This window comes from Apteryx rowi, unplaced genomic scaffold (assembly GCF_003343035.1).
Source record: "Apteryx rowi isolate R43461 unplaced genomic scaffold, aptRow1 scaffold_160, whole genome shotgun sequence".
In the NCBI taxonomy this organism is placed as follows: domain Eukaryota; kingdom Metazoa; phylum Chordata; class Aves; order Apterygiformes; family Apterygidae; genus Apteryx; species Apteryx rowi.
The window spans coordinates 91,608-113,289 of record NW_020447864.1 but is presented as its reverse complement, the minus strand read 5'-3'; the positions used below and the strand labels follow the sequence as shown (position 1 = coordinate 113,289).

The following is a 21,682-nucleotide window of genomic DNA, read 5'->3' as shown; positions in this document are numbered from 1 at the left end:
GGACACTGGTTTCAATGTATGGTCATACTGAGTAAGAGGAACTCAGCTCTCAAGGCACCAGTTCATTACATTTCTTGGCAGGACAAAGTAGTGGCAAGTTACGTGCATCCACCGATGCAGACTTGTTAACAGACAAGTGGGAGAAGCAGGGCTAAAAAGGAGAGATGACAAATTATGATGCTAAGCCTATGGGATTATTCAATTTAAGAACATCCAGGTAGAGCTGAGCTTCTCTCAGCAAAGAGGAATGTTGGGTTCCTTACAGTAAGGAGTTATCTTGACTGATATCTTGCTAATTGCTGACTAACAATTGCAACTTTTAAGATTTGTCTTGCTGCTCTTGAGTTAGAGAAACTAAAATGGTATCAAACTCTTCACAGAAACACATTGATTAAAATGTAAATGTGCCTTTGAATGAATAAAAAGGGTATTCAGAATAATGCAAAACATGCTTACTGCAATTACAACTAGTATTTATTAAAAATGTAGTGGATAAAAGCATGCCTCCAAAAATATTCAGTTCTTCAACATGTAATATTACCATTGCCCACCCAGCAACATTGAAACATATAGTGCTATCAATTCATTTCTCTTGCAATATATTCTCTTAAATTACACTTGCTTCAATATCTATAAATGTGCATAGTTTCAAGACTTGATAATGTAACATTAGCATAAAATGGCACCAAAATCTGTTTGCCCTAAGCTTCCAGATTGACAGTCTCAACCCCAGAAAGGAAGTAGTGAGTTGTAAAAATGTGCGTCAGTCATGCATGTGTGCTATAGTCCCTTGTATGATCTGAAGTCTTCTGTACAAGCTCTACACCATGACAACAAACTTCTCGAAGAATCACATGCCCCAAAGCATCATTTGATTACTACTATGTCTAGTTTCTTCTTAGTTTTGAAAACTACCTAGTGACCAGATGAAGGCAGGGAGGACAGGGTATCTGTGCGTGGTTGCAGAGGGGAGCTAAGTGCTTGTGTAAGTCAGGTAACTTAGCAGGTAGCAGGTGCTACACAGATGCTTCCTTTCCCAGGCCATTTGTTCCCATTCTGAGCTGGGGAAGCTTTCGTAGCTAACAGCGCAGCAGCTCCACAGATGGACACAGTGTCTGGTATTTGCACGGTCCAGCTGGGATTCCTGAGGCTCAAAAAAGCTGTGCTAGGTACAGTGGTAGGGAAGGCATGAGAGCACATAATGTAGCCAGAAAGAGTTTGCTGTGGCTGACTTCAGCTGAAGATGGCACCACCTCATCCTTATGTGGCATTACAGTCACTATTCAGAAGCCTCTCGCAGGAAGGMCCCTCCTGCAAAGGCCAACCTGGGAGTCATGTGTTTTTTCCATGGCAGTGATAGGAGAGCTCAAGGGTCTAGTCTTTTCTCTAGTTACTGTTTTATTGTCTCTCTCATTCATTAGGCTGAAGCCAGGTCAGGCTTCCTCCCTCTGCATAAACGAGAGGACAACTGCACCTCTGCTGCAGTAGAAATAGAGTGCTCTGTATTGTTCTCTTTTTCCACTTCAGGCAGCACAGAAGTTAAGCAGCCTCCTAGGCTGCATGGGTTAGGAAAGGAACATGGGTTAGGACTCCCAGGAGAGAGGCTCTGCAGCTGTTTGCCAGCCTTGGTGCCACCAAACCTTGGCTAATTCACTAGTAATCTCTGGTTTATGTGACACAAAGGGAATTAGGACTATAACTCTGAATATAGACATAAAAATCTTTATGGAGCTGAGCATCGCTCTAGTATCAAGCTTTTCAGACTCCTTCCCCTGATCTGCTGCCAAGCAGGCTCAGAAGTAACAGTTAGTGTGTATGCCTTATCTCACAGTAACAATAAAGAACCAAATTAATTTACCTGCAACGGGGAAAGTGCCATTTTTAGTGCCTTTTGTGGTAACAAGTGTGTAAGAATTGTAAAGCATAAGTAAATATATTTTCAGAAAAATCTATTACCTCCTCAACGTAGAGCTGTGCTTGCTTTAAATGATCAGGATGCGTGATAGTGTTGGTATGTGCTTTACTGGTGCTCAGAGTAACTTCAGCTTATTTCATGCGAAGTGACTACATGCAAAGTTTAGGACTTTTTCAATAGCCCATTTAAAGTTGTTAGAGCTGTGTCTTCAACTCTGAGTATCGAAAGGGAGCACCTTGAAATATGTGAAACTTCACAGTAGCCATAAGCAGTGGAAAACAAGTAAACCAAAGTTGAAAACTGTTTAGTCAGAATTTAAATTAATATTTCAAAGGCTCCATCATTATTAAAACAATGCTGAGTAATTAACTAATCTAGGGTAGTCAATTACCAAAGTTATTAAAAACCATAGGAACATTGCTCCTGGCACCTTAAATGTGGCTGGTTATGAGAAGCTGGCCTGTAGGATTAAAAAAGTGGAGTCTTTTGGGGCTTCGTGCGATGTATACTCTGAACTCAGGGAGAGCTGATACTAGCTTCATTGCCTGGCATAATTAAACCCTTCCGCATGCAGACACAGGGCCTCAAGTATTTGAGCACTAAAGGCAAAATCTTGGAACATACTTCTAACATTGTAAAATGTATCTTTCTGATCAGCGAAATAATTCTTCCAACACCAGAAACTTTGTTCTACATCATGCTTCACAGAGCTCTCAAGGCAGAGGGCTGGGCAGCTGCCTTTTTTTTGTTTTTGAAACCAATATGTGAATATCAGTCTTGTCCAACTTATGGACAAGAGAAGCAGTAACAATGCAAAGGGAGAGGAGCTGACCCTGACTGTTCCAAAATTATGACCTCTGGTGTATGGTAAGGTCCCTGAGCTGTTTTCTTCTCTGTCACCATCTAAATTCAACCTTCAGGAGGGGGAGGGGGAAAAGACAATTCTGAGGTCTTAATCCTTTACTTAAAAATAGTTGCCAAATAACTGTGCTTTCAGCAGTAGCTTCATTTCCAGAGCTCACAGGTGCATGGTGTGATGACAGCAGCTGTGAATACTTCACAGCAAGAAGGAAAAAAAAAAAAATCTGTGGTATAACTGAGAGTCTCTGCTCAAGCTCATGGYGAGGACACTGAATGAAACTATTGGCTGAGTGGAGAAGTCTGTTCTCTAAAAAACAGATGTAGTTAGCAGGTGGCTCCACTGTTCACCCAGTAGTAAGGTGATAGGATAAGGTAGAAGTGGAGTTACATGGTTGTTGTAGGGTACATTTGCTAAGGTCTCCAACCCCAATGCAGCTGACCAAAAACTTTTCCATAAAGAGGCTGCATGTTAGCAGTGGCCACCTGAGGAGGACTAGACGTGTCTGGGTATGAGCTAGACCCTTAAAAAGTCTCCCCTCTGCCCACCTGTCTTACTAAGCAACTTCACCTCTTCAATCACAATGTCATGAGTGACTGCTTTGCACATGTCATACACAGTCAGAGCAGCCAGGCTGGCACCTGTTAGAGCTTCCATCTCCACACCTGTCCTCCCCCAGGTCTGACAAGAGCTGCGAATCACCACTGCGTGTCTGGCCTCATCCAGGCTCAGAGACACCTCAACATGGTTGAGGGGGATGTTGTGACACAGTGGGATCAACTGGCTGGTTAGCTTTGCTCCTTGAATTCCTGCAATCTGGGCTACTGCCAGCACATCCCCTTTCTTCATCTGGTTCTGCCTCACCATCCCAAATGCTTCCTCACCCAGGYGGACCACGGCACCAGCGACAGCAGTTCTTCTGGAATCTGGTTTCCCTCCAACATCTACCATTGTGGCCCGTCCTTCCTCATCTGTGTGAGTCAAGCTATCAGAGGCACAAGGTACCTTGGTGCAAGACCCAGAATCCCTGCTGCAGAATTCAGATCCTGGACTTGTCTCTTTGGAGTGAGAGTCCACAGAAACTTGGCCAACAGGAAGAGTCTCTATCTTAAGGCACTTTGTGTCAAACCTGGAGCTCAAGTCCTTTTGGAAGACACAGCTGCCTCTGAGCTGAATTTGCAGAATTCCTGTCATCATGTGCCACTGTTGCTCTGGGTGAGATACTGGCAGGATGAGCTGTCCTGTAAGCTTATTTTTCTTAAATGTTTTTCCTGTCTGTTTGGATAAACTTCCTCTCAAATTCAGCCAATGATTAAGTGTGTGGCCCCACTGTTTTGAAGTTGGGGGATTCTGCAGGGTGTCTTGGCATTGTGGGGATGACATCAGTGTAGCCTCTGAAAAAGAAGAGAAGAGAAGATGATGATACACCTCATTAACTGGAAGAGTAAGCTACATCTGTAACGGATGAGAACCCTACCAGAGCACTGCTTGGGATGTTTTGTATTACAAGAACCTCAAGAAGCCTGCAAACATCCACTTTTCTCCTCAAGTTCTCTTCTCTCTCATTCTAACTCTCCACATTTGCTGGTTTGTTAGTACAAACCCCAGAACTTGAAACACTCATGGGAAAGTCACAGACAAGAGGCAACAACTTTCTTTCAAAAAGTATCAATACTTATTGAGAAACAACATCCAAGTAAGCTTACAGGAACACTAGTTCTGAAGAATCTCAGCATCCCATTGACATTGTCCCAGTATTAGTGTGCTTCAGAGAGCCTGGCAGGGTTAAAAGGAAGGTCTTCTCTCAACTACTCTGAACTACTCCTTTCCAAACACCTTCCTTCCAGCATATGCAGTTGCACTTTGTGCTTTCTTCTCCTTCTGCAGGGAAAGGTCATGCCAGCACTTGAGGAGAGCAGGGACAAAAGGCACCATCTGTAACTGCACTGTCCACAAGTTCACAGGGTTGCTCTGTGATGGAAGCCTCACTTATTACTGCCAGCTCTTACCATGTTAATGACAGCTGAAGTTTAATCACTGGAAAAAAAAAAAAAAAAAATCACACTCCCCTCATTGACAGATAGATTTTTAAATCCACTCAGAAGTAAGTTCCAAGCTGAGCTGACAGAGCTCCCAGCTGGCACAGAGGTAGCAAACCCTCCTGCCCTTCACCATTTAATCCCTTGGTTTTGGCATTTCCACAGGGCTTAATGCCCAGTATCAAGACAGAAGGAGCCTTTTTCACATAAAAGTKATTTGTTTTGTAAGTAAAGAGGAAGCCATATAGAGGTAAGTGTCTAAGCCCTACTTTAAGAGCCTCATTGATAAGCATTCTTCTCTTCTTCTAGAGCTCTGTTCTCATTGCTCTACTTTGAGAAACTTGGTAGTTAGTTAGGTTTTGCTCAGTAATCTCCTTTGGTAGCTTTGGTATTGGGGGTGAACTCCCTTACTCACAAATTTTCAGACTGCTCACCAGTGAATCAAAGCAGCTTCCAGGCCATTCTGCACCTTGCTGTGTCACCCCCGCTGCCCAGACCTGCAGGTGTTACCTTGGACTGTCCACATCATAACAGACAGACACACTGTGGACAGTGCATTGGTGGTGGTGGTTGTTGTTGTTGTTGTTGTTTTTAAACAAAAACAAACAAAACCCCTCTTCCCTCTTGAGTCCCAGCCTCTGCTATAACAAGAGGCTGATGTGCTTAGTATCTTTCTCAGTTATGCAGCACCCTCTGACCATCTGTTTGACAAAAGTGTGGGTTACTGAAGCTTAATCACTATAGGTTTTTATCACTGCAATAATTTACGTTCAGGCAAAGGCCCTTTCAGATCTACAGCTGATGGCCTATGCACTAAAATGAAGATTCTTGCAAGTTTAGCAGTAATGTGGTTACTCTCAGCTCTGATCCAGCACTGTCTAGAAAAAACAAGAAATGGGACTAAGTAGACATAAATGTTTGAGTGCAACATTACTCTGCTTTAGAAGAGCAAAGAAACTTGTGCTTATTCCTTCTTTCTTTCCCTCCTCCTTTATATAGCAAGGGCTAATGTGAATCTTCTTTTAAAAAGCTAAGAACTCAAAGTACTCTGTTCTTTTGCTTCCTTGATTAGCTTTGAAGTTGAAGTTAAAACCTTGCAGAGTGTTTAGCCTCTCCTGGAGACAAAGGCAGACAAGTACTTGGTTCACAGGACAGACACAAACGGGTGGGAGCTTGGAAGAGAACTACTGTTTAATTCAGTGAGCTTAAGAAATATGGGAAGTAAAAATAAAACAACAGACAGGAATGTACACAAAATAGCTCTTAAAGTATTCACCTGTCCTAACAACCTGTTTTCTTCAAGTCTCACCTAGTCATCTTTATCTTCACCCATATTGCTCATGCGTACAAAACAAATGGATAATGGTTTTCTACAGCAGTACCTATAAGGAAACAAACTATCCAAAAAATGGTATCTCGTACCCTATTACTGAGCCTGAAAGTTAATCGTGTTAGATTCCCACTAGCACAATTTCAGGCAAAAGAAGGAGGCAGGAGATGGTTAAATTAAGGAGAGACCTCCCATACTTGAACTGAACCTGTGAAGAGAACGATCTGCCAAAAATAATATTTTGATTAAAAGCAATAGGAGACATACCATATTACAATAAAGGATCGGACAACAGCAGTGCAGGGAAGAAGCTAGGTTAGGCTTATGGGACAGCAGAACAGATTAATAATTTCCATTGCAGTTTGGCTTACTGGGACTAGCAGAACAGATTAATGATTTCCATTGCATTCATTAAGTTTCATTACATGAATTCCCCCCTCCCCCTTCCCCAACTATTTGCATGCCAGCATTATTTGAATTGTGTAAGTAATTAAAAAGACTATTAGGAAATTCCCTAGTGATTCCCCACATGTCACAGTGGGCTATTCTCCCTTCATCTCCAGCTGTGGTGTCTGTACCCTTGATGCAGAGACTGCCAGCAGTTAGTGTCCAAGGAACATAGAACAGCTGGGGAAACCTGGACAGGCTGCCTCTCTTACTGTGCATCAAACCACGTTGGAGCACTTTTCCAAAGGAAGTTGGATGGATATAATCTGTGCACATCCAAACATTGTTATGAATGCTAACTTCAGCGTGTGAGGATTCTTTCAAAGGCATCTCAAAAGATGACAGTGAACTGGGACCTACAACAGGAGTTTAATATAGTTTATTTTTCACCTTTAAAAATCAGAAAAATCTTCCTTTCGTAGCAAGTGAGTACATATTTTAAACAATGGTTCCTCTTTTCCTGGAACGCAATGCAGCAGTGGCCAAACACAAAAAGCAAAAGCAAACTGAACTAGATGAGCTTGGGCCATTGAAGCCGTTCACTTTTAATCTCAACATGGAAAAAGACAGACCTTTAAGGAGGAATATAAAGTGAAAAATATTCCCCAGTAAAAACAGCAACTGTGTTAAAAGTCCTCTGAAGAATCTATTTTCCAGTAAAGAAAACAGAAAAGCACTGTTTGTGGTTTAAAAAATAGCAATTATCACATCACCTGCAGCAGAGACCTGCAAATTAGTGAATGTTACCTTTCCTTTGAGTACCTGCTTTAAAAGCTGTGTTTTAAGCTGCACAGTGACTAACCTACTCCTGAGTTTCAGTGGGAGGATGAGAGTTTGGGTTTGAAATATAATGTTCATCTCTTCTACCCTTGATGCATTTTTTTTTTTTGACATTAATAAGAAACAGTAGAACTACTTCCAACTAAGGATCTCACAGTGCTTTTACAAGCATTTCTTCAGTCTTTAAGAGAGAAGTATTTGGGAAGATAGCTATATTACGAAATAGGGAAATCTACAGAGGAGGTAAAAACACAGTGAGGGGTATGTGAGAAAATCAGTAACAGAACCCCAGCAGTGCCACATCACTCATGGACAGAGCTTCACGCAGAAAGTGGAGTTTGAAAAGACATCTTCGATAGGCCCAACAAGGAGAAAGGCTCTTGTCCATAGGGCTGGTCAGATACTATAGTTTTAATTGTTATGCAGCATTAAGAGGACATTTCAAAAGAATGAACCCCAAGTTCCAGATTCTAAAGCAGCAAGGAGGTGAAAAAAGCTTGAATTTCCATCAGATCACAGGTCCTATATAACATAAAGCATATGTAGGAATCAGAGCTGAATTTCTTGACCAAGGAATAAAAGGAAGTCCTGCATCCTCTCTGTTTATTTTGCAACTTGGTCAGTATTACAGCCCAGTTCTATTACATAAAACTCACCCCAAACTTCTCTGTTAATTATTCTCCTGTCTCTTCCTTTGGATTTAAGAAGAAAAGTTAGTGATTCCTTTGAAAAATTTAATGCACTTCTCAAAATTAGAAAAAACAAAAACAAAACCCAAAAAAGTGCTGTCCATGAGAAGATGGGATAAGTCTTGGCAGGGGCAATAATCCTTTCCTCCTTTTCCATTTCAGCATAATTTTAACCATAACCCATTTCGCTGCCTAACCGAAACCAGAACCATACACAAATCAGAATTAAAAGCCCAGCCCACTCTGCTTCCCCAAAGACATAAACCAAGCAAAATCATGGTATGTTTATTACGTACTGATTTGTCACCCACCAATCAGGATCATTGGCCGGTTTTTCATCTGGGAAATGTTAAACATGCCTAGAAATAAAATAAGGAACACATAAAAATCCTAGCTTTTTAGATTTTAAGTCATGCATCTGGTTTACATACTTAGTTTTCTGCTCTTCATAGTGCAACCTTCATGCTAGGAAAACCAAAGCTCAAGAAAAATCGGGGGAATGTGGTGGGGAGGGGAGAAATCTAGCGTGATAATATTATTTCAAAACATAGCTGCCATAGTCTGCAAGTATCCAGCTGCTATGGAACTATCACCCCGTAAAGTCTTTTCCCAGAAAGCTTTCCATAATTTGAATTACAGTCTACCTACTACAATATTCAAATAACTTGAGACTATCTTATTTCTTATCAATAGCATTTAACTGTATTAATTCTATGGATAAGCTGTTAACAGTGTTCCAGTTCAAAGAAGTCCAATCACAGAAGACCCCAAGGACAATGTTGGGATAACAAGTTGGAAGAAGAAAGAAAATGTCAGGTAAATGCTGTTGATGGCAAAACAGTTTTACTAGAGGGGGAAAACACTTCCCCCTCCACCCTTCCAAATCATAAAAAAACCCAAAACACCCAAAAGAAAAAAAAATGAATGAAATGGATTTTATAAGAAAAAAATAACACCACCACCACCCAGAAGCCCCACCAAACCTCCAGCTCAATTCTTAGCTTTAAAAAGCATTGTTTTATCTGGGTCAGAGCAATGCACTTCGAAAATGAGTCTACATGCAGACTGATGAGCTTCCTTAAATCTGTTTTATGCATAACCAAAAAAGGGCAAAAACAACTGTTAGTAATCTGGCAGAATCTGTAAAAGAACAAAAGAGCCAAAGCATATTTTTAACGTAAAAGGGACTATTCCCTGCTCTTGTAGCCAGTTCATGTACGAGAGGTCAGTATTCCCAGCTGCAGCCAGATTACCAAAAGGTGGTTAGGTTCAGATGTGACTGAAATATAGTTTATAGCTATACAAATTAAGATAAGACTAATCTAGCTTGAGGATGTAACTGCATCATCACGGACCTTGTGTCATTACCCTGTCACTTCTAGAAACATGATGATGCAGGAGTTGGACTGACAGCTCAATTTAGTTTGCTGTAAAATAAGAACTAAAACTAATTTCAAGAAAAATGGGACCCAGTACAACTCTATCAATTTCTGCCTAGCTTTACGGCTTGTTGTTGTGATCACAAGCAGTGGTATTTGCACCTCTTTGAAGATGAAAAATCAAAAGAAATCTGAAAGACTGCTAGACAGTCTGTATTCCAGCTCATGTGGAAGGTCAGGAGACTCAAAACTGGCATTCAAACTTTTTAGTAACTGTATGACTGGTCTGTCACCAACTTTCTGCCAGATAATATAGTCTTTCATCAGATGAGAAAATTCTTTCCTCAGTGAATGCAGCTTCATTCAAGAATCTTTTTCTTCTCTGCAGGAGAAGAACATTGTTTGTCCTAGTTACTGCCTCTCTTTCTCAGGTACAACAAACATACCAGCATGCTGTTTCTTTTTTCTGCCCACTGCTGCTCCGATAATTTGAACCAGCTCTTCCTCTGAGGCACCCGACCGTAGGTGATCTCTCAAGGACACTTCTGAATTTCCGAAAAGGCACACCTGCAGCCAACCCAGAGGAAATAAAAGAGGAGAAATGAGAAAGATAAGAGAGGAAATGATCCTTCTGTAATGCACAAGGCTTGGGTCAATGATTAGAACAGATGTTTCCGTGAAGTAGCAAGTTCCCATTCAGCTGCATGGATAACACCTTCTCATGACTGCACAGACACCAACAGCTTTGTCAGTCTCTGAAGGTGATAATATTACACTATCATAATGCTGATGTCCTGGCTGGTAAGCCAGCAAAGACAGTCAACCCAACTCTCCAAAGTCAGCTTTAAGGGAGAGCATACCCAGATGATTATTTGTGGTTAAGAACAGCATGTGCTGAACCCATAAAACAAACACATTCGCTTCAACACTAGTAACACTGAAGGTAACTGGCCATTGGAGAACAAGGGATAGGTGGTTTACTAGGCTACCATGTATGTAATTCAATTCYGACAGGATAAACACAGGGAGATTAGAAGGTTTATGCAGGCAAGTCAGCAGGATACTCTACTACAGGAGTTGAGTACTGCTGGTAAACTACCGTTCCCTTGCACAATCTGATGTTGTGGCAAGAAACCATGGATACATCAGAGACGTCCTACTATCGAAGCCAGTAACCGTACCCTTTCCTGGATTAAGTTTTCAGATGGTGAGCAGTTCCTGAACACATGCACACACTGATCCCAATGCAAAACTGTAACTTATTTCAAGGACTCATTTTTCATTTAGAGTGGTTGTTTTGAAGCAGAGCAGTAAAGATGCGTCTTCTGTAGCTTGTAGGAAACCCTTTTTGCTCAATAATGGTCTTGAACCAACAGTTTATACCCTATAAGCAGTGGAAGGCAAAAAGAAAAAAGGACAATTTAACAGGGAATTTAAAAAGGGAATTACCGCTCCCTTAACATCACTTACCTGTTGCTTAAGAGACTCTTCTGGGGGGTTGGGTAGTCTATTATTAGCTTTTTGAGCTCGTCAGAGACAACTCAATTATTTGAAGATGAAAATGGAACAGAAAAGTGTTCATTTCATACATGCAAATTATCAACTCCAAGATATCTAAACCCTTCCCTTATATTTGGTTGAAATGAGCTAGTAAGTTAAAAACAAACACAAAAAATGTGACAGGAAGCTAGAACAGTACCATACAGAACAGCATGGCTATGTTTCACAGTCATTGTGCTTGCCTGCACAAGCCTGATTCCTCAAAAGGGAAAATYTACTAACATAAACCCACCAAAATTAGGAAGTGAAGTTTCATCAGATTTTACTTAATTTTTCCTCCTCTAACTGAGCAGATTCCACTTTGGCAAATGTCCCTCTGCATGCAAATACTATGCAACAGAAGAATTCTTTGACAATCAACTCTCATAGCTTGGCTTCAGTTTATAGGGTAGCTGATCTCCTTTTCCTGTTCTCTTTGCAGACTTCATCATTCCCTTCCTCCTGATCAACCTTCATCATCCTTCTAACTGTACTTTTAGGGCTCCGTTGTTCAGTGTTGTACATTCAGGTCCAGTTCTGTTATTACTGTATGTCATCTTTTAAAAATGTAAATAGTTTTGAAGAGGCCTAGCCTATTGGAAAAACAATGTTTATGGAAGATTTTTTTCTTTATCTCTTTCTCCATATACATACACACACAGCTTGGGAAGTTTATGTAACCTAAGCTCATTGGGCCTTCAGGCTGCCTGGGTCATCTGACATTAGACAGCAGCACAGCTGTTGTCAATATCAGGTGACAACATATAAGCGCCAATTTTTAATTGAAAACTTTAATTTTGCCTCCAGAAACTGCCAGTTTCAACATGGCAGGAAACAGTACCCCCTCCCCCTTCTACAGCCGTTGAGCAAATGTACAGGCTGCCCTTGAAGACGACTGCAGGAAGATGTTTGGTGAAACAGGACAGTATCCTTGTAGAACACAAAAGCCAAGCCCTCACAGCTGCTTGGATCTCTTTTATGGGAAATCATCTGCTTGTCACATGTTTAAGATGATTTTGAATCAAAGATTAAAATAAATGTTTATATGTACTGGTCTTGCAACCAACATTTTACAATTCAAGTTAACTATGGTAACAAAACAGAGAAACCAAAAAAAGGTGATGTTACATCTCCCTAGCAGCCCAACAAGCTTGAACAAGAATTTGTACAGCAAGAACAGCAAGAAAACAAAAGAAAAATATGCTGGAGTGAGCTGGTAATAATTATGTGTCTTTCCATCCTACCTTACATCACAGCTACTTTTAAGGGAAGAATTTCAAAACTACTTTAGCAGTGTGAAAGCAAAAAGATTCATGTTTCACTACTAACCTTAAGGTTTCCATCTGCTGTTATCCTCAGCCGGTTGCAGGATCCACAGAAGTGCTCCGACATTGAGGTGATAAAACTGATTTGTCCTTGAAAATGTGGCACCTTATAACTCTATAGAAACACAGCGGAGAAAAAAAGGAGACACTAGAATAGCCTCTTTGTTTTAAAAGCTCAGCCTATTTCAGGCTTTTATCAAATCTGGTCTGAAAAAGATAGCTTGGGCTTCCTCTTCCCAAGGGTCTGTCACAAAATCCAAGGCCTGCCTTCTCTAGACCTGGGGTGGATCAAAAGAATGATGCGAGTAGGGTGAAAGTTTAAGTTTTGATGCATCTGCTGCTCAGTGCCTAAATGAAACGTAGCTACTCAGTTCCATTCAATTTACAATGGGTTGCTGTACCTATATTACACAAAACCCACAACGCTCCCTCTCAATTTGCCAATTTCTCAAAAGAAAACAAATTATTTGCTTTTGCTTTAGCTAATCTTTAACCACACTACTACTGAGAAGAAAATGTGTTCTGATACACTTTTATATTGTTAGTTCAYTGAATAACTGTTTCATCAGGCTTGTTCATCTGCATCAGTCATAGATGCATACACACAGACTGTCAAAAAGTTTCAAAAGCTGCAAATAAAGGATATAAACTTTCTATTCTTTATATTTGACAGATGCATCCAGTAAACACATAGTGTTTCTAGAGGTAAAGATTACAACCAGGGTTTAATAAGAGTCAAACCACATGAAGGCAGCTTGACCAAAATCACAGAATTATTATACTGAGCATTTTTCACTTTGCTTGTCAAATATAAAATGCTGAACTTGGCATACTTGGGGGATTTTGGGCAGCAGGAGGGGGAAGAATGGGAGCACATTTCACATGCTCTTTGTCTACCCTCACCTTGGCTGTGCTGGAGGCTTCACAGGGCAATTCTTCCAATTCAGGCCATCGTTGTTTAATTGTATCAAGCATTTCTTTGTAGCTCACCATCTTCTTGAAATTCCATTTATTGCCTGGAATTAACAAAATTAGCATAACTTTAGACTGTGGATTTTATTTTATTGATGAGGGAAGAACCACCTTTCCATTCTCCACAAATTTCAGTTGTCCCTATAGGTATCCCAAACCCAACTAATCCTATAACTAATCCTTCTCCAACATATCCAGGGAAGACAGATGAACTGCAAAAACCAAACCAAACCAAAMCATTTAACATAAAACCTGAGGCAATTCTACAGGAGCTCACCAAAGCTTCAAGAAACAAGCCCAAAGAGTGAAAAACACAACCACCAGATAATTTACTTATGTCCAAGGCACCCCAAACTCCATGAAGAATTTCAAACAGGACTGCTTACCATCAAAAGGCATGTACTCTATGAACCTCACATCAAGGGGCAGATCCTTTGTGAAATCCACAAAGCCCAGCAGTTCATCCTCATTGAAGCCTCGCATCACCACACAGTTTACCTGAAGGAAAAGCAGTCACCTGAAATTAGTGAGCAGAGCGTGACTTTCTTATCTCCTGCACAGGGTTTCATAGTCCTCAGGCAAGGCAAGGTAGATAGAAAAGATGATTARAGAAGTTGGCAGGTCTGATATGGTGCAGAGGATCATTTCTGTCACACTCACCTTTCAGTTTTTGCATCCAACCTAACTGAACTTTAGCCTTGCTAAACAGAGGACTAATAAAAGCAAGGTAACAAATGCATCATCTTACCCATTTAAAGTATGGCAGTTTTACTGCCTAAAATGACAACTCCACTCCCCAGTGCTACATTTTCCTGCTTCCTTGAAAGTACAGGCAGGACACCTTCTGCAACGTGATCTACTTCAGCAGATCACAGGCAAATGCCCTAAACCAGGAAGTGTTGACATAGCACTCCAGAGTCACAGGCTGAAGGATGACTAGTTAAGTCTGCCTCCAAAAAGAAGTTAAAACTGAGCTTTCTGCACTTTCCTCATAAGCTGTATTTACATTGGAGCCTTGGGTCCTCTCTGCTTTATCGAAAGAAAAAGACAGCCGTGAATTTGTTAAAGCACTGTTAGGAAGGCAGAGCTGTATATCCTAAGCATAGTGCATCATGATTCTTAAGATTTTTCAGAAAAAAATAAAATCTAGTTTTATTTCAAATGTTTCCCATAATTCTACAGTCTAAACCACTTAGACATAATTGATCTTCCAAAAACACTGGAGAAACTGCAAGGAATCACAGTTGTAGCTCAGAACTACAAACAGCTGAGTTAGGGTGAAGTTTCAATTTTACAGCTAAGCTGATCTACCTGCACTCCCAAAGGAGAACTCCCTTTGCCTCTTCCTTGCACTGACACTCATCAGATTCTGCTTTAAGTGTTTCAAGGAGATAAACCAGGAGAAAATTATTAACGTCTTTCTGCAGGGTAGTCTTCTGGCTGTTAACTCCCTTGGCCAAGTTCACAGACAGGTCAGACAAGTGGTGGCTCAATAGAGGGGGTGGGAACAGGCAAGCAGAAAGCAGGATCACGCCTGTAGCTAGGCAATCAACAGGCTTTGCTACAGTGTGAACCCATACCCTCAGCTGCACATGGAGATTATCTGAGTTTTCCCCTATTACCTACTGATGTGACCTTCAATTGACTAAAATTTTTCTTAAGTCTTACCAAGAATTATTGACAGAGGAAAAAAAAAATCCTCATGGGGTGAGTTGTACCTTTCATCACAAGTTATGGCAAAACACAACAGTTCCAGAGTAAACAAACGCTGGCTTTACCTTAACAGGATGATATCCTAGTTCTGTGGCTTTGTGGATTCCTTCCATTACCTTGTGAAAGCCTAAAATATAAGGGGAATAAAATTGTATTTTTCTTGTTTAAAAACAGAATGCAAAAGGAGGTCATTAAATACTAGACAAGAAAAAAAAGAAATAAAAACAATCTGATTCAGTAGACAGGCCATAGAGCTGCAAGTAATGAAACTTCAGTTCTATCCCTCTCCTAAAGGCTGCCAATGTGACTGAGGTCAAGTTACTAAGATCTGGCTTTTTAACTGGCATTTGCGTAGTCAAAAACATTAGGATGCTTTTCTGCAGCTTTAGGCATCCATGTATCATTAATATATGACTCTCCACTTCCCTTACTTCAGCTTTGCCTTGTGTTATGTCCTTCTTAAAGGGAGTGGCAAACATTTGTGAATTGCCTCCAGATGCAATGAAAAAAGAATACTAAATTAATGTTTATTTGATAATAATAGCATGTGTCTGTTAAAACTGCAGAATCTCACTGTTGTAAATCGAACACTTAAAATGCTGCTAAGTTAATTTAAAATGGAAAGTCGGGGGGAGGGTTTCGGAAAAAAAAAAATCCTCAGTTCTGTGCTCATCCCTAGCTACAGCTTTAGTTGGCTTCCCAAAGCCCCTTTGGTTTGAAGATCAGAGGCAGCATTTTACAGGATCTTCATCACTACTTTAAACATGTGGATTTGGCAAGCACGGGGGGGGGGGGGTGGTGGTGGTGAGAGGAAGAGCATTTAGGAAAGCAATTCAGTTGACCTTTCACCCTTGAAAAGAAATGAAATATATCAGAAACTGCAATGACTTCAAGGAATGAACTGTTCATCCTCACCCTACTTAAGTGTGGACTATACTTGTCAACTGCTTCCAGACACAGAGATATAGTTAAATTAGGGCAAATGCCTTCACCCATACATGTACCTCCTAGATTTGGAAAATTAAAAAAAGCAGCAATGCAACTTTATGATTCCAAAGGCCTTAAAAAACAAACCAAAAAAAACCCCAAAACCCCACACTCAACTCCTTTCTCATTCAAACCACGCCTTCTGTCAACTTTCAACAAAGTCAAGACCTTTCATCAAGATATTATTCCTTCCCTGCCACACTCACTGGTTGGAGAAGAAACAAGGTGATAGTAGGAAGATTGAGACAGAAAGCTACTGATCACTGGGTACAAATTTCTGGTAAGTGGATGTGCACAGCTGTTAGTCTAGTACCTGATGGGGTAGAAGAGCCATTCACAAACACAGCACTAAGTGCCCTTCCTCTTCTGCACTGTAAACTCAGGTGTGAGAGACCCAACAATACATGAAACCGAGCTCCTACTCCCACAGCTATAGCCCCAGAGTATAAGTACTTTATACATATACTAGCAAGAGGGCAACATCTTCTAGAAGTTTGTGCTGACTTTCCCTGTGTTGGTCCTATTTATATGTTTTTCTGTGTAGGTCTGTCACCCTCCTTTCCCTGTCTTTTCTCTACTGAAAACTCAAATTCTCTGGTGAAGAGATCATGCCTTTGTTAATCTGTAGGTGTATACTGCAAGCAAACTATAGCTTGCTCACTCAATATTAAGATGCACAGAATATTGTTATGCTCAAAATCAGAAAAAAGGAGAGACACAAAGCTTTCACATAACTGCTTTCTGGCTGGTAAAGAGCAGGTATTATCATGGAGGGACAGAGGGTAAGCAGAAGATGCTGTTTTACAAACAGGTCCTAATGCTAGTCTGGCTATAAAAAAAAAAAAAAAAAAAAAAAAAAAAAAAGGGGGAGGTGAAAAGCAAGGAGGGAACAGTAACTAACTATTGCAAATAACTGCCTGAGGTTGTAACTTGTCACCCTGCTCTTTCATCACCTACTTGCTTTGCAGGCACCAGGAAGATTGTAGCATCAGTGGTAGCTTTCATTTCAATTAAGCAAATTTGCAGACTGAATGTGGGAAGAGAGATAATACACTGCTGCAAGCACATCCCAGAGCCACAAAAGGGATCAGAAAGCTCAGCAACAACTCAGAAAACCTTGTGTGCAACTTCAGAAATATGACACTGACTCAAAAGGCCAGGAAACAAAAACAAACAAGCAGTAGATGGAAAACTAGGCATGTCTGAATATTCGCATGCTTGGGCTCAGCTGGCTAGAGTGGTATGAAGAAGATTACAGTTTGCAATGGATCTAAATCAATGTCCTTCCCAGTTCTGCGCCTTATTTCCTGCCACACTAGCATGAAAGTGCTGATTAGAATGACTATTCAAAAATCTCTACAAACAACAACAACAAAGCAAGCTATTTTGATAATAACAACTGTGAGCTTGTTTCCACTTAAAAGACTTTGAGGGCAGGGTAATTTTTTAAAATAAAAATTTGTTACAGAATAAATGAAAATCCATAACTGCATTTCATATTTTGAGGTTAACTTTGTTTCTGTGAAATATCTGATTATCTCACAGTCTTTATCTTATCCCCAAACATTTGGGAAGAAAAGTAGGCCTTCTGTAATCTCCATTAAAGACACACAATTCCCGGCTTTTCCTAAAATCCTAGAACTAGTCCCCAGAAGAGCAGAAAAACTGATTCCAAGCTTCTTGAGTTCTTGGTTAGCTCCATAATCAGATGCCACCTTTGCCCTCCATAGAAGTTATCAGCCTGTAGGAGTCTAGAGCTGGAATCCCTCTCACCTTAATAGAGCTATATGATGTCACCTCTGGAACTGCCACACGAGACAGGGTAGCACAGTAGGGCAGGCACTTTATTCTCTGCTCACTCCATACTTGGAAATCTTCTATTAAATAAAAAACCCTCAAAAACAATAAAAAGTATTTTTACATTATTTCAGCCCTTAAGAAGAAAAACCACACTGAATATTATTGTTTTCACCTGATCTCTATTTAAAAAAATGATTTGGAGACTTTATTCTCCTCTTTAAAAAATATCAGGAGTCACAGGAACTTTCCTCTTCATTCTCTATGCTATTTGGTCGAACAGTTTCCCTCTTTGTGGTTAAAGGCCTTTTTTGCTTTAAGAGAAACACACACAAAAAAAGAAAAACAAAAACAAAAACATTCATATAAATTCTCCAACAACTTTTAGTGAGATGTAGTATATAAGCAGCACATTCCTAACAGCTTCCAATCAGATATGCAGAGCTGTGGCCATATAAATCAGGAAGCTACAGGATCAAGTTTTTCCCTTCAGTAGCAAAGGAGTAACTTGTTTCCAGTGAATGTCACAAACTAGCAAATCTTCAGATGCAGAGAGCAGAAGGAGAGAGCATAGTCAACACCTACTTGTGATTTGATACTCCCAGATACTTCTCTGCAAGCCAGTTGTGCCATAACACAATCCATTAATGCAATAGCCTAAGCTAGAAGGGTAATGCTTGAGTCAGATTTATTTCTGACAGGGACAGATTTCTGCACCATGACTTAGAAACCCGAAGAAGTACTCCCAGAGACAAAGACGACAAGAACATCTTTCTGCACCTGTCAGCAGAACTTCGATTTGACAGTGGAGTGATTCAAACRTTGAAATTACTTCTCATCGCATCCCAGACTTCTAAATCCCTTGTTAAAGATTTAGCTGACATTGTTGCACCATCTAGTGGCTACCTGGAGGTTTTGTCTAAATCAGAAGTTCACAGACTGCCAAAGCTGCATTACTGGACAGAAATAGAACGATGCAAGATCAAATCAGTTTTAGGTTGGAAGAAAACACAAACATTTGTGTTGAACTTCATGCTGAGCTTTAGGATTCATTTAAATAAGAATCCGTAACACCAGGCACCTCCAAAGCATTTTTGAAGCTTTGAAATCACTAGCTCAATCAGAGAAGTTACAAGATTAGCACCCTTCCTCAAATGAGCTCAGGCATAGCTTCTGTTTCTTCCTTTGAAAAAAATAATGGAGATAGAGACAGGTGAGACCATTGCTGGTGTCCCACTATGACTTCCAAAAACTGCTGCTGTTGGTGACAAGAAGTTCAGTTTCTGTGGCATGTAAGTCCTCATCTGCTTTAGTGGGAATAGTGTTTAACAGTGTTAAAGAAGAGCAGCACGAGACCTGCACAAGATTTGGAAGGTCCTCTTGATTTCCATGACTAACCAGTACTCAGTCAGTCACTGGCAAATGTAAGTCACAGYGCCACAGACAGTGGTGAGCTTAGCATCCTCTGCTCCACCAGTTCTGAATAAAGGGTTTCTACATGCCTAAGGATTATAGACAGAAGGAAAGAGTCCCCTATCAAACATGCTAGTATAGATTGCTTTTCCCAGCCTCAAAAGGATAGCTATTCATTTCTCCCCCATACTGAGCATGAAAATGAAAGATACCAAACAACTCACAGCATTACTATAAGTATTAACAAAGTTGCCTTGGAACACAAGCCTATACCTTTCCTCCGGACAATGAACTCAAATTTAGCTGGGACCAAAGTATCCAGGCTAATGTTGATGGCATTCAGTCCTGCCTCCTTCAGCCTGGGCAGCAGCCTGGCTAAGTTGATCCCATTGGTTGTGACAGCAATGTTTTTCAGCCCTTCTAGCTTGTACAGTTGACCTAGGAAATGAAAAGAAAAAAAGAATACTTTAGAGGAAGGAATTCCACTGTAAGCTACACAGAAAACCCAAAAGAATGTTTGCAAAACAAAAAAAGTCATTAAAGATGTGAGGAAAACATGGCCACTTCAGAGTTTCATCCTCTTTCCAGCCGTACTGCTTTAAGAGCCATGTTTTAGCATGAATCCATTTCAAGAGATATAGAAGACAGTAGTTTGTTGCAAGCAAAAGTGGTTATGAACAACACTGAAAATACACGCTAATTTTGGTCTCCACTTATTAGAGTAAATAGCTACTTTGCTTTTGGAAGAAGGCCTCTGATTCTATGTAGCTTCTATTTCCCTTCTTTTTTCAATCTAGCTTGGCAAACTGAATTCTTTGTTCTGTAATAATAATAAGCAGCTAGCCATCACTTCTGCACCTGACACCTGAACCACCTGCATTTATATAGCAACATTAATCCTGCTGTGCTTTAGAAAAATCAGTTTTAACCCAGCAGTAGCTGCCAGCAGGACTGATTTTAACTACTGAAAGAACCACCACATATACTCCTAGTTAGACAGAGAAAGATCAACATTTCAGAGCCATACAGAGAATCTGAGGTAACAGCTTGCAGGAGACAAAAGTACTTCCACTTGTCAATGGAAATCTTTCCACCATCGACATTAGTACCCCAGCCAACTGAGGAGGGCTAATGCAGGACACTCAAAAATGGCTAACAAAAGAAAACCACGTAAGAAATCATTACTATCATGAGGTTAAAATTTAGAAAACAGCTGCCTCCTCATAAGCCAAATGCAGAAATCCTCACTATACCACCATACTAGATTTCCAGAGGGCAGGCTTCAAACCTCTGGTTATCACTACAAACAGAAAAAAGAAAACACCATAAACCACTTGCAGAAGCAGAACCACAGTAAAGTCATTCTCTCTTATTTTCCCTTCTCTATTTTTTCATAGCCTGCACCCTAATTAGTTGAGAAATATCTTAAGAACCCTTATTCTTGAGACGGCTTGAGTTACAGTACAAGTGTCTCATAGTCCCATCTTTCCTCCCTATTTTACTCCTATTCCTTCATGCTGATAATGGATTCGCTTCTGCTTTATCTCCCTTCCCAGCTGTTCTGAAGATATTCACCCCAAGCTCAGCCAAGGACTCAGGAATGGAAGAAACAGGATCACACCAGAGATGCTGAAGCTTACAAAAGCAGCAATTTGTAACATGACTTAAGAGCCCTGTAAAGATATGTGAAACCTGAGACTATAACAAAAGAAAAAGTTTTTACTAAGAGCTGAATTTTTCTAGCATTCTTCTACTCACTTCTCAAAACCCTCCCCGCAAACCAACAATAACCTTTTCGTAGAGGCTAAGCACTACTGGGCTCAAGTTTGCCAAAAACTGTTTTAACACTAGCTACCACTAGCAGCCTAGCCTTTTTGAGAGCAGGGGATACACACTGCAACCAGCAGCTGGGGGAAAGCATAGGAACACCACTGTTTTTATTGTTAAAAAAAAAAAAAGCACCAGCTGATTAGGTCAATTAGTGCAGACAGCTGCTCTGATCAATGTTTTTTCTTCCTCAGATAACAGGACAAGATACACGACAAAGCACTGGGAATCCACTAATATGGGGAACCATCTGTAACAACAGCTGGACAGAACCCAAGTATGAGAAATTGGAGATGGAGACTTAATACTAAACACCAGCAAGTTAAGGAGGACTAGTTAGTACACTCTGCATTACTTGCACAAACTAAGAAGTAGAACATTTGTAGTCCCCTGATTTTTGGCTCATTGACCTCTAAATTCAATAGAGGTTAAAAGGATTTCATAATTTTGTAACACACCTTGTCCTGTATAGAGTCCGTTTGCTTATCTTTGGTCATTGCTTTAGCAACAATCAGCACAAGTGAAGGCAACTGATAAAAACTATTAAGTAAAATAGGAAACAGAACGCATGCTGTAATTCAATAGCATGAAGGAAGAGACTAACAATCAGGCTCAAACAAGTAAACACTTTTACATTTACTTTTCCTTTAGGATCACAAGCATCCCCCTAA

General features: G+C 40.4%; 1 protein-coding gene across 4 annotated transcripts in view; it reads right to left on the bottom strand.

The window, feature by feature from the left end:
* Positions 1-2,198: 2,198 nt before the first annotated feature.
* Positions 2,199-21,682, bottom strand: part of MOCS1 (molybdenum cofactor synthesis 1) — a 33,733-nt gene continuing 14,249 nt past the window's right edge. The window contains exons 1-9 of one of the 4 annotated variants that reach the window (XM_026059851.1): positions 19,458-19,543; positions 17,748-17,868; positions 15,053-15,114; positions 13,661-13,772; positions 13,206-13,318; positions 12,307-12,417; positions 9,885-10,005; positions 8,371-8,418; positions 2,199-4,168 (exon numbers count right to left, since the gene is read on the bottom strand). In XM_026059851.1, the coding sequence (XP_025915636.1) occupies positions 3,291-4,168; positions 8,371-8,418; positions 9,885-10,005; positions 12,307-12,417; positions 13,206-13,318; positions 13,661-13,772; positions 15,053-15,100 (1,431 nt within the window). In that variant the 5' untranslated portion in view covers positions 15,101-15,114; positions 17,748-17,868; positions 19,458-19,543 and the 3' untranslated portion in view covers positions 2,199-3,290. Of the gene's footprint in view, positions 4,169-4,486; positions 4,812-8,355; positions 8,419-9,884; positions 10,006-12,306; positions 12,418-13,205; positions 13,319-13,660; positions 13,773-15,052; positions 15,115-17,747; positions 17,869-19,457; positions 19,623-21,682 lie in introns of those variants that run through there. The other 3 variants (XM_026059852.1, XM_026059853.1, XM_026059850.1) reach the window with 3 other exon arrangements.